The sequence below is a fragment of the Paroedura picta genome, chromosome 4 (genome assembly GCF_049243985.1).
Source record: "Paroedura picta isolate Pp20150507F chromosome 4, Ppicta_v3.0, whole genome shotgun sequence".
In the NCBI taxonomy this organism is placed as follows: domain Eukaryota; kingdom Metazoa; phylum Chordata; class Lepidosauria; order Squamata; family Gekkonidae; genus Paroedura; species Paroedura picta.
In genome coordinates this window covers 119,044,244-119,056,582 of record NC_135372.1, presented here as the reverse complement: position 1 = coordinate 119,056,582, position 12,339 = coordinate 119,044,244, and the positions used below count along the sequence as shown (strand labels likewise).

Below are 12,339 nucleotides of genomic sequence, written 5' to 3'. Positions count from 1 at the left end.
GTTTCCTTTTGCCTGGAAAAGGAGTATGGTTCTAAAGGGACATGTTTGTGTTCTTATTTTGTTTCCCATTTCTTGTTCTTAAGGGACAGGGTGCCATTTAGGGTGCCAAGTAGCTGCTTCTTAAGGGACAGGGTGCCAAGTAGCTGCTTATGGAAATCTACCATTTCCCCCGTAGAAACTATACGGAAAATAACAGTTGTGGGTGTCTTCTTTAAGGGGCCTTAGCATTTTACCACTTTGTCTAATTCAGTTGAAACATGGGGTGTATTGGGGGTATTTAGTAAAGTGGAAGCACTAAAATCTAGGTGCCATTTGGTAAAAACAAAACTTCAGAAAAACTACTATTTTGACACCATTTCTCCTCATAGGAAATAATGGGCAGTCCTCTGATGTGACATTAGTAAGCACAGAATTTTTTTCTGACAAAACTTTCTGATATGAAAGAAAACTTCTGCCATTTAATGAAAACGATTAATGAGCATCTCAGCAAAACTCTTGTATTTATATCTAGCCTTTTTATATAACCCAGGTTACAATATGTGGGACGCTCTGTATAACAACCACCTTTAGCTTGAAAGCTTCTTGTGTGTTTCTTGACAAAAAGAATTTTTGTTCCTGAGAGGAATCCGGATACTTGGATTCCAAAAGAGTCTGGTGGACAGGAAAGGGAGTTGCATGTGCAGGGAAAGGACAACTGGGAAACTTAAGTTGTTAAAATAGTTTCTAAGCAATGTTCTGCCAAACAGTTTGTCTTTTAAAACTGTTTGGTTTGATGTGTTCTTAGGGACTTTATCATTTAATTCTTTCTTTATTATTTTTAAGAATGCTGCATGGCTAATTATACCATTATATCTTATAAGTCTAAGCCTTCCTCTGAAGATTAAGAGTTTCTACAGAGCTTGGTTTGAAAAGGACTTTGGTACCATACAGCTAGCCCTGCAGACTGCTTAATTTTCAGAGCCAATGTAAAATGTCCAATTTGAAGGATAATCTTTTGTGCAGTATTTCTTGCAAGCAGAACTCCAAGAAATATAGAAATGTAGGAAGACATTATTTAATTGGAATTATTATTGTTTTCTGCATTAATTTTCCTGTTGAAGATATCCACATCACCTACTTTGGAGCAATTTTATTTTCCTTGTGTTATATAATCTGTTGTTGGCCCACCAGAGTAACTGGTAGGCCATTTATTGTGCATGGGTGAAAAAGTCCGGGCTGGTATGGTAGCAGTGTTAATTTTCATTTCTATATGACATTGGTGTCATCCCAACCTGATCCCAGGCCTGGCATGCTTTAGGTCCTCCATAGGCCTACGGGAAGGGAATGTAGATATTTCTGCATTCCTCGGTCTGCCACAGGGGCCAACAGGGGCCTATCCAGGGGCAGGCTTGTGTGTACGGTGTCCCGGCAGGGACAAAAATGTGTCAACTCTGCAGTGCTTTGCAGCAGCATGGGGCCAAATGGGGCATTTTTAAAAATTTGCACAAGGGTGGAACTGCATTCTTATACAATCTCATCCTTGTGCAAATCTTTAAAAAAACCCGCAGGAGCTTAAATGGCTCCCAGCTACTTTTTCATGAATTCATGCACGTTTGTGGTGCTTCTGCAATTCATGAACATTGCTTCATGAACCATGAATTGGCAAAAATTCCTGATGAACTTTAGTTTGTAAGCTGATTAGTCCCCACTCTTCCTGTTAACCTTAGTGCAGGGGTAGTCAACCTGTGGTCCTCCAGATGTTTGCTAGCAGGGGCTCATGGGAATTGTAATCCATGAACATCTGGAGGACCACAGGTTGACTACCCCTACCTTAGAGTACCTAAGATCACAGCTGCCTAGCAGACGTGTTAATCCAACCTTCCTCTAAAGAGCCTTCCTCTAGCTTTAGAATATGGCCTCCTATTTTATTGGTACTTCCACTGAAAGAAGAACCACCTAAGTTATGTTGGAGGAAGGCTTGAAACTGCACTTTAAAAAGGTAAAGGTATCCCCTGTGCAAGCACCGAGTCATGTCTGACCCTTGGGGTGACGCCCTCTAGCGTTTTCATGGCAGACTCAATATGGGGTGGTTTGCCAGTGCCTTCCCCAGTCATTACCGTTTACCCCCCAGTAGCAAGCTGGGTACTCATTTTACCGACCTCGGAAGGATGGAAGGCTGAGTCAACCTTGAGCCGGCTGCTGGGATTGAACTCCCAGCCTTATGGGCAAAGCTTTCAGACGGCTGCCTTACCACTCTGCGCCACAAGAGGCTCTGAAACTGCACTTTGGGGTGGAACAATAGAGGTCAGATCCACCCTGTGATTGTTCATTTCAATGAGTATACTTAGAATGCATGTGGTAGAGAGCACATCTGTATATGGATGTTGCTTTGAATATACAGAGAAACTAGGGTCAACAAGGAATGATTCTCTTCTCCAGCATACAAATTCATGGAATTTCCACACAGGGCTCAAAATGTCATGCAATACAGGATGTATACCTTGAAACAAACTTCCCCTTTCAGCATTATATCTGTCATTACAAAAAAAAAAAAAAAAAAAAAAAAACCCTAACCTCTGTTCCTTTTGGGATTTTTTGCTCAGACGTAACTCTTTTCTCCTTAAGAAAAGAATATGCCCTACACTCATAAAAAGAGACAGTGATTAATCACAGTGTGGGGATTAGGTGTTTGAAACTCTCTTTTCCTTTGGCTGCCATTCTATTGTTTTCTGTAGTGTAATGTTGATGAGACATAGCTTGGAATGCTTTTAGGCCCATCTTTCTGTCACAACGAGTCTCTGAAATCTGCTCGAATGATAACTTGGCGGCTGCTCCCCAGCCTTCCATCGATCTCTCCTGTCTAACAAGACAAAGAACCAGCCTCATATAGACAGGTGAGGGTGGCATATATGAATAATCGGATGTGAAGTGAAGTGGCTTGCCATGATACCATTCTCTCTGTCAAATGGATGACTACTGTTAAAACACAAGTATGTTTGCATTCACTGTTGCAGTGCCAAACTTGGAAGCTTTAGATGACAGCAAGAACAAAATACCCTGTATCTGAATGTTACACACAGTCCTGTTAAAATGAAAAGCTACATGGAGAGCCAGCTGTTGGTGCTTGATATCACTGAGATGAAGACCTCAAACAGATTAAACTCTGATATGGGTAAAAATGACAACAGCAGGGATTCAGAACTACCAAAATAAAGGTTACATACTCCAGCAAACCTGGTTGTCTTTGCCAGACTTCTTTTATTTTATGGTCTAGACTGATATTTCCCATGGTCATAGTTTTTCGATCTGATGAAGTGAGCTTTGATTTTCGAAAGCTTATATTCTCGAGAGTGTATAGATTTTGTTGGTTTCTAAGGTGCTACTAGACATGAGCCTTGTTCTTCTACTGTAGGCCAACACAGCTGCCCTCCTGAAACTATCCTCTTACTTAGTAACATGTAATCAGAAAGTGTGTGAGCTTGGAGGCATCATATTTAAGCAGTGTTGAGTTATATATTCTAGGAGTAATAGGACTGTGAACCTGTGCTTGTTGGCAAATGTGTGCAAGTTTTCAAACTTTCCAGGCTCTTTATCATGACACATATTATGTCAACCATACATACAAATTAGCTGATATTTCACATGACATTTCATACATACAAATAAGCTGATATTTTACAAGAAGTACTTAAAAGCATATTTGAATCTCACAATATTGTTAATGAGGCAGAAAATGTAAGCGAAAATATGGTGATCATGAAAGCAGATCTTCCCCGCTTTCACCTCCCCACACACACAGCAGGCCCCCGTGACTCCTCAAGACCCTGATTGGGGTTGGGGCTCGGAATAAAAACCTAACAAGGAGGGGCTGCAAAAGGAAGGGGATATAGTGAAATTGCCACTTCTCACTCATTCACCAGTGGGGCTTCTGCTCATGTGAGAGGAGGGGGAAGGGCAGTCAAGATCTACTCAAAATGGTGATATTTTTAAAAGTCATCTTTTCCAGTGATGTATAGAACAGCAAATGTACAGCAAATAGAAACGTAGCTAGCAATGCCTATCGAAATTGTTCTAAATGCTTAACTGAAAGATTTGTTAAGGCAGTGGTTCTCAACCTGGGGGTTGGGACCCCTTTGGGGGTCAAATGATACTTTCACAGGGGTGATGGCAGGACAAGCGGCTTGGCCGGTGGAATGCCATCCACACAACAGCCTTGCGGGGTAGATCGAGATAAAGTGTTCATCTGTCTGGAGCAGTGAAAAAGCGTGAGATCGGTATGGTGGGACAAGAGGCAGAACTGAACTGAGAAATCCTGGGGGAAAAACACTTTATATAGAAGAAGAAGAGTATTCTTATATGCCACTTTTCTCTACCCGAAGGAGGCTCAAAGCGGCTTACAGTCGCCTTCCCTTTCCTCTCCCCAAGACAGATCTCCTTGAGGTGGGTGAGGCTGAGAGAACCCTGATATCACTGCTCAGTCAGAACAGTTTTATCAGTGCCGTGGCGAGAGCAAGGTCACCCAGCTGGATGCATGTGGGGGAGTACAGAATCAAATCCGGCTCGCCAGATTAGAAGTCCGGACTACTAACCACTACACCAAACTGGCTCTCATGAACATGTACTATCATGAACAATGGATCTTCTTGCCATTGGTCAGTTTTGGTTTAATTTCTGTGAAATGTTATGGTTGGGGCATTAGGAAGGCTGAGAACCACTATCTTAGGGCAAGAGCAGTATCATCCAGTTCATCCTTAGCAGGGATAGTAGGTCTTCTAGGCATGTAAACCCATCAAGTGAAGATGATTATTAAAATCTTAAAGTGGTTACTTTATTTTCATAATGTTACCAAAGTGTTGGTTATTTGATCCCTTGCTGACATACACTGCAAAGTTTCCTGCCAGTTTATTAGTGTTGTTTGAATTGTACAAAAAAAAAAATAATTAAAATCACACAGGCATCAAAAATCACATTAAAATTCTTATTTTACTCATCTGATTGTGGGTGACAGCCTAAATGCTAATGGTTTTCCTAGCTACCTGATTTTAAAGCAGTTTATAAATGCATGTCATTGACCATTTATGCACTCGGAACTTTACTTCCCCAGCTCCTGTGTAGGAGCACAAATCGGGGGCGGATGAGGTGCACCAGGCCAAATGCTCCCCCGTGTGAGTGCAGGAAGAGGTGGGACAACCTGCCACGACTAAAGCTCCAGCCTGCAGCCTGGCATGAAACCTCCAGTGCATAAACGGTCATTGCAGAGCACTGTGGGAGATGTAGTTCCCCCAATATTATTAAGATAAATCAACATTTTAAAAACTGTAACACATTATGCTCCCATTCTCTATTAAACTGTAAATTCACCCCCAACTACTCTGGTAGGAGATTAATTCTCTCACATGCTTACTGCCTCCCGGGAATTATCTGGGAAAACTAGAATTCTTTTGATAGGTTTGCTTCATTCCCTTGCATGCTCAGTTCTTCCTCATTCCATGGAGCACTTGTTCTTTCTCTTTCAGTATTTATCAGCTTGTTGTGAAAGAAGAAAAGCCACAGAAGTCACGAAGAGCTGCAGATATCATTGAATGCTTCTCTGTTCCAGTGAGCTACAAAAATGCGTCAACCCTAGACTCCCCCCATTACTTTGCAGCTGAACTGAAGCCAGTCAACTTGCCTGTCACCCAGCCTTTCACCGTGGGGGACAACAAAACCTACAATGGCTATTGGAATGCTCCACTTTCACCTCTGAAAAGTTATAGCATATACTTTCAGGCTCTCAGTAAAGCAAATGGGGTAAGTTGAGATAGCCACTTTTGTAATAGTAATTTCTAGTCTCATCTTCTTGAGATGATAAAGTATCATATATCAGTTTTTAAGGGTAAATATTTCATGTTAATGTAGCTTTGGGAACAAGGACCAGATGCCACTGTCTTCTGGGGGAGAGGTTCATGAGAACTATGTAGTTGTATAGAGTTAAAATATGTGAGTGAACTGTCTCTCTGGATTGCCTGTATTTCTGATGAGGTATTTATATGATGAGAAAGCCTTCTACTTGTAACCTCGGTCACACAGTGATTTAGTGAGAATTTCTCTTGCCTCTGGTACTTGTTTGGTTGAGTCAGTGAAGTATATCATTAAAAAGTATTGATTTATCTTTGCAGAGATGTATTTTAGTTGCTTCCCACTCTTTTGAGCCACAGTGTAATTTGATCTGAATGTAAGTTTGTATTCTTTTTCGATATGAATTCATTTTCAGAGGTATTAGGGATGTGTTGGGCTCTTGCCATTGATCCAGATAAATTGGATTAAAGAGAAGATGGCTCAGAGATGATTTGATGTTACAATTTAGAGGGTGTTGTGAATGTAAAGTCCACTTGTTCCCCTGGAAATGAAACGTGTAATGTGCATAGAAAATAGAACTAGTCATTGTTCAACTCTAAGAAAAAAACATCATTCTTCTGGGCCATGTTAAATAACCAGTCAAAATAGCAGATAAAGAAACTCCCAGATACATAGGAAGAGGAACAGGTGACATAACATTGAAGTTAGAAAGTACAAATAGATCACCTTAGTTTATTTATTATTAAGATTTTTAGGTCAGCCCTTTTGGGCCCATCAGCTTGGGGTGGTGTACAACATCTGTACCATAAATAAAGCTGGGCAGGGATGGTGGGAGGTGTTGGGACTCATCGTGTACCTGATTGGCCATCCATCCAATGAATTGCCAATCAGGTAAGTTGTCTCGCTCCTGGCCACATCTCCTTCCACGGCCAGCCCACTCCACTCGACTGCCTATGAGAGGTAAGGCAGCCAGCAAGCGTGAGCTGGGAGAAGGGGGAGGGTCGGGAACTGCAGCTAGTACCAGGACCTATGAGGGAAGGGAGCCAAGCTCTGGCCTCACTGGCAAATGGGGGATGAGGAAGGCTACAACCCCCACCAGCACTCTCCAAAACCCCAAAAGGCTCACTGTGGCCTCTCCAGGCTTTGGCGGGCCTGCCAGGGTGGAGGGAAGAGGTGAGTCCCCGCCAGCAATCTCCCCTGCCCATAGAAGACTTGAAACAGCCTTTCCAGACTTTGATGGGCCTGCCTAGGGCAGGAGGAGAGAAAGCTAGCACCCGTTGTGTTGTAAATTATAAGGGGCTATTTTGCTAGTTGCAGATAAGAACCAATTCAATATAGAAATGCAATAAAATACAAAATTACTAAAGTTAACAATAAAAATACTAAGCTGAGTCATTTATATTAATTCTCCTTAAAAGGGAGGATGAATGAGGAAACCCCACACTTGTAGGGGAGGCCCATATGTCGTTCTGTTCTTCCAGGCATACTGGCCTCAACCATTTGCCTGGCAGAAGAGCTCCATCTTGCCGGCCCTATGGAACTGTGTCAGCTCAGTCAGGGCCCTGATGTTCTCTGGGAGTTCCTTCCACCAGGCAGGGGCCAGGGTTGAGAAGGCCTTGCTCCTAGTTGAGGCCAGTCAAGTTCTTTGGGGCCAGGGACGACCAGTTGGTTAGCCATAGCTGACCACAACTTTCCCCGGGGGATGTAGTCAGATGGGTCCCTTAGATATGCAGGTCCCAGACCACAAATGGCATTAAAGGCTAGCACTGCAAACACTGGAAGCCAATGTAGTTGCTGCAAGATGGGTCTTACATGGGTTATCCATGGAGTCCTAGTGAGGACTTGAGCAGCAGCATTTGGGGCCAGTTTTAATTTCTGAATTAGGGTTAAGGGTTGCAATAATCTAATATAGAGGTGACCTTCACATGGATCACTGTGGCTAGGGGTTCCAAGGTCAGGTAGGGCACTTGAATTTGATAATGCTAGGGTTGACAGAATCCTTCAGCTCTTTGATGGTATATGTTAACAAAAAGGATGGCCAGGCCAGCACCTGGTAATCCTGATAATTTTTGGAGGTATGGCATGTCTAAAATATATTTCTGTGTTATAATGCAAGTTTGACCTTCAATATGTCCATCTGACCCAGTGGTGATGGTGGTTCAAGTACACATTTCTCATTCTGAATTTTGTGACTGTTGGCATGACTTTTATATCTTGGTTCAGTTATGAACTTCCATTATGTAATTATTCTGTCTGGTCATGTGATCAGTCCTGCAAGTTATGATTCAAATCATATTGGACAGCCATTTTTCAGAGCTTATGATTGCAACATTATCTCTCAACAAACCTGGCAATAGAACATTTATTTACATAGCCATTTATGTTTTAACCTAAAACTCTATTAAGAGTTGCTTTGAAACATATTTACCGGAAACAGTTCATAGCTAAAAAGCAGAAAAAATACTGGAGCATTATTTTGGGTTGAGTTTTTTTCTGCATTGTTGCAGCTTCTCTCTTTGTAACAGTGTGTGCAGCTTGTCCATGTGCTCACAATCTCTGCTACCATTAGTTGTGATTGTTGCATTGGAAATAAACATATTAATAGACAGTTATAAAACAAGTGTCATAAATTGTAGCTGAATTAGATCATGAGCTTCCTTGCCTTCTGTTGCCCAGTGCTATATATCGTTTTGTGCTTGTGTTTTAGGATAAAAGAGACGCTCATTTGAGTTTTTGTTTGTAGGTTGTCACAGGGGGAGCTGGCATATCTGGTGCTTCTCTCAGAAGAGGGTTTAAATAGAACATGTGTGAAGCTGAGTACTCTTGGTCTTTGTTCTATAAAGTACCTGTTTCTGAATGGTGTGAATTTGGGCTTATCAAAAGCCAGATGCTTAACTGAAATGTAAAGCAAAACAAAAGCCTAAGCCAGACTTCACATTTCTTGGAGGTGAAGGAACTTTAATCAGTTCTTGCTCCCATGGAGAGCAGGAATGCTAAACTTATAAACATATAAACATGAACAGACTTTTTCAGTCAGGGTTGCATGTAATCCTGGGGTTTCTTGACAGGTTTTCCTAAAATGGGTGGAAGTTAATAATTTTTTTTTAAATTGTTATTTGTCATATTGACTCACTCCCCCCCCCCGCCGCCAATGGCGAATTATAGCCATTGATGAGCCTGATGGCGGGGGGGGGGGGGGGGGGGTCCGCTTGTCCCAGAATGTTTCCCAGTGACCATTTGTCTGTGCCTGTCTAGCTGGCTGTGTAAAAGCTTCAAGACAGGAGTCATTGCAAAAGTTCACAATGCTAGGAAAAGTTGAAGGCAGCACAAAAGGCAGCATTAGATGGACTGACAAAGTAAGGGAAGCCATGACCCTCTATTTGCAAGACATGAGCAAGGACTGCATCTTCTGTTGTGCACCTGAACTCCAGTTACATTCCTCTTTCCATTGCCACATTGGAACCAAGCTCTGAAATAGTTTACTGGAGGAGGTTCTGAAGGCACCTTTGCGTGTTGTTTTTAGGAAGTCCTGGAAAGCTGCCAATTTCAGAGGCCTGTTAATGGAACTTAATTGTTGATGTTGAAAATAAGCAGATGTATACTGGGTTACCCCCGCTTCTGGAGGCTGTATTTAGGTTTGCCTGTTTCAATGAGACATTAAATTCAGTGTTTATTATAATTTGTGCCTCCGTGGTATGTTTCCGCTCACTCTGAATTTTTAAAGTAAGGAAGGATATGAATGCTTTAATTTTTTTAAGATACCTCTCTTTCTGAGGTTTAGCAGTTTTCAGTTTTTAACCCTGACTTTTGAGTTCTTCATGTTACTGAAGATAGGGAAGACATTGTCAACATCCATGAAATGGTTTCCAGAGACAAGCATTAACAATGCTGGCAAATGAAAAATGCATTTGTGGAATTTAGCCAAATTTTAATTTCTTAAGATTACTGTTAAAATCTACTGAAGTAAATATTTACACTGCAGTGGTGACATGTGCAAAATATGCATCAAATGTATCCATATGAATGGGTCCCTGGAACATTCTGTAATTTCTGCAATATTCTTTGCACCAGAGACATGTGCGTGACATTGTAAAGTCAGAAGTGGAAAGAAAAGCCTGCAGTTAGTTGCTGTCTGACAGAGTCTTTTTTTCTAATCTGCAAAGATGTAGATGAAGTATAACACAGTTATGTGTCATCTATATCGATAAATAATGTTTTTGGCAAAACCTAATGCTAAAATTATATAGAAGCAAAATAATGGGAGAAATTAAAGATAATCCAAATATAGACCTTGGGACTCAGACTGTTCATTGTTGCTGGTTTAACTAGGTGCCTTGACTGGACTGCCAGTCTCAGACACTGCAGATCTGCTTCCTCTAAACCAGTGGTCTCCAACCCCTGGTCCAGGGACCAGTACTGGTCCATGGATCAGTTGGTACTGGTCCCCGGCTCCTCCTCATCCTCCTCCCCGGCTGCTGTGTCAGGGGCTGCCCTGCCACTCTGCCACTGGCTCACCTTTGGTGCTCTCCAGCGGCCGCCATGGCTGGGGCTCCCCCTTGGTGTGGCAATGTGCACCTGCTGGCAGCACCCCCCAGCGAGTGACGGGAAGTCAGGGGCACCAGTGGGAAAGCAATTGGAGCAGGGGCTCAGGTAGCAGCGACGTCCTATGGCAAAAGACTACCCCCCTCTGGGCCTCTAAAATTGTCAAGCATTGACCGGTCCCCGGTGATAAAAAGGTTGGGGACCACTGCTCTATATGTCATTCTTCACTCCATCCCAGGGAATAATAAACTATACAAGTTAATGGGATCTTTTAAAATCCTGTCTTGCATGAATGCAGTCTTTCTCTCTCTCTCTAGAATCATAGAATCATAGAGTTGTAAGAAGCCATACAGGCCATCTAGTCCAACCCCCTGCTTAACACAGGATCAGCCCAAAGCATCCTAAAGCATCCAAGAAAAGTGTGTATCCAACCTTTGCTTGAAGACTGCCAGTGAGGAGGAGCTCACCACCTCCTTAGGCAGCCTATTCCACTGCTGAACTCCTCTGACTGTGAAATTTCCCCCCCCCCCCTGATATCTAGCCTATATCGTTGTACTCTCTTATTATTCTCTCTCTCTCTGATTCACTGTAGAGCACCATTTGTCCAGCAAAATGTTTGTCTCTGCCTTGTCTTCACGAGCAAACTGGGGCTACAGATCACGTATCGAGACTTGCATTCTTTGAAGTTTGCTGCAACAGCAAGATTGCAAAAATCTTTAGTTAACTATAAGCCCTTCAGTAGGAGAACAACCTTCAGTATTAGGGTTGCAAGCCCAGTACACTATGGAGTAGGCATGTGCGAGGAGAAGAAGATTCAGACTGATTTCAATTTTCAATTTGGCCCAAACGATTCAAACTTAATTGATCTGTCCGAATCACCCATAGTGTAGTTTTGATTTGGCCAAATTGATCTGGATATGGCCTAATCGAAACCAATGTCACCATGGGGATCTATGGGGATTTTCCCTTTTTTGTCTTTTTCCAGGCTCAGGTTGGGGGGAAGGTTGAGGTAGAGGCACTAAACTTGTAGTGTGGCTGCAGGAGCCTCTCCTCAAAAGAGTCCCCATGCTTCAAAAAGAGTGGACCAGGCATTCCAATTCTAGGGCTACCTACAGAAATATAGTTTCTCCTCAATAACTTTCACCCAGCATGAGTGGAAATTATCCGAAATAGTGTTAATACAGAAGAGTCTTTGGGGTATGTGGTTCCTTCAAATACTGAGGTAGTTAATGTAAATGGAGTGCATGCTGTCCCTTATTTTCTGAGGTAATATATATTAATCTCACTTGATGCCCTTTCATATTCTGTTATTTGCAGGAGACCAAGATCAACTGTGTCCGACTGGCAACTAAAGGTATGTAGGGGATCTCTTTCTCCCAGCTATTTATCTTTGCATGAAGTAGGTCTGGAAACTGATTCATTTGTGATCCAAAATCCAATCACTATCTACCCCTTCAGATACCATAAGACACTTTAGAAATTTCCCCTTTCTCCCTCGCATGGGAGCCTTCTGTATCATCTGAAATTGTGCCCTTGTTTGGCAGTGGTCTCCCAGGAACATCATGCTGGTCTAAGCAGAGGGCTATATTGAGAGGGAAAAACTGATAAAAATTGTCCTTTCTCCTTTCATGAACAGAAATGGGATTTGAGAATTAAATCTTTCTGTTGCAACAGGCCAATGAAGACAGCTTTTATCATTTAAGTTTCATATGGTCATTCAAGCAAAATCCGCTACTAAACATTCTTTCTTTGTGGTTCCTGGACTGCATGTGTTTATGGTAGATAGACCCTGTTTTCAGATTTCCTCACTTGCTTTTGCTTGTTTCCTTTGTTGCTGCCTTCATGCAATGCCCTGGTACAGTTTCCTGACTTCCCTGATATTCATATTGGCAAGCATAGTCCAAACTGTGATTTCCAGTGATTTCTCAATTCCATAAATATTTGATCATACCTTGACATTGTGCTGGATCGAGTAAAAAA

General features: G+C 42.2%; 1 protein-coding gene across 10 annotated transcripts in view; it reads left to right on the top strand.

Annotated features, from left to right (window-relative positions):
• Positions 1-12,339, top strand: part of PTPRT (protein tyrosine phosphatase receptor type T) — a 769,637-nt gene that overhangs the window by 582,953 nt on the left and 174,345 nt on the right. For all 10 annotated transcript variants that reach the window (XM_077335394.1, XM_077335396.1, XM_077335393.1 and 7 more), the window contains exons 12-13: positions 5,496-5,769; positions 11,677-11,713. In XM_077335394.1, the coding sequence (XP_077191509.1) occupies positions 5,496-5,769; positions 11,677-11,713 (311 nt within the window). The remainder of the gene's footprint in view (positions 1-5,495; positions 5,770-11,676; positions 11,714-12,339) is intronic.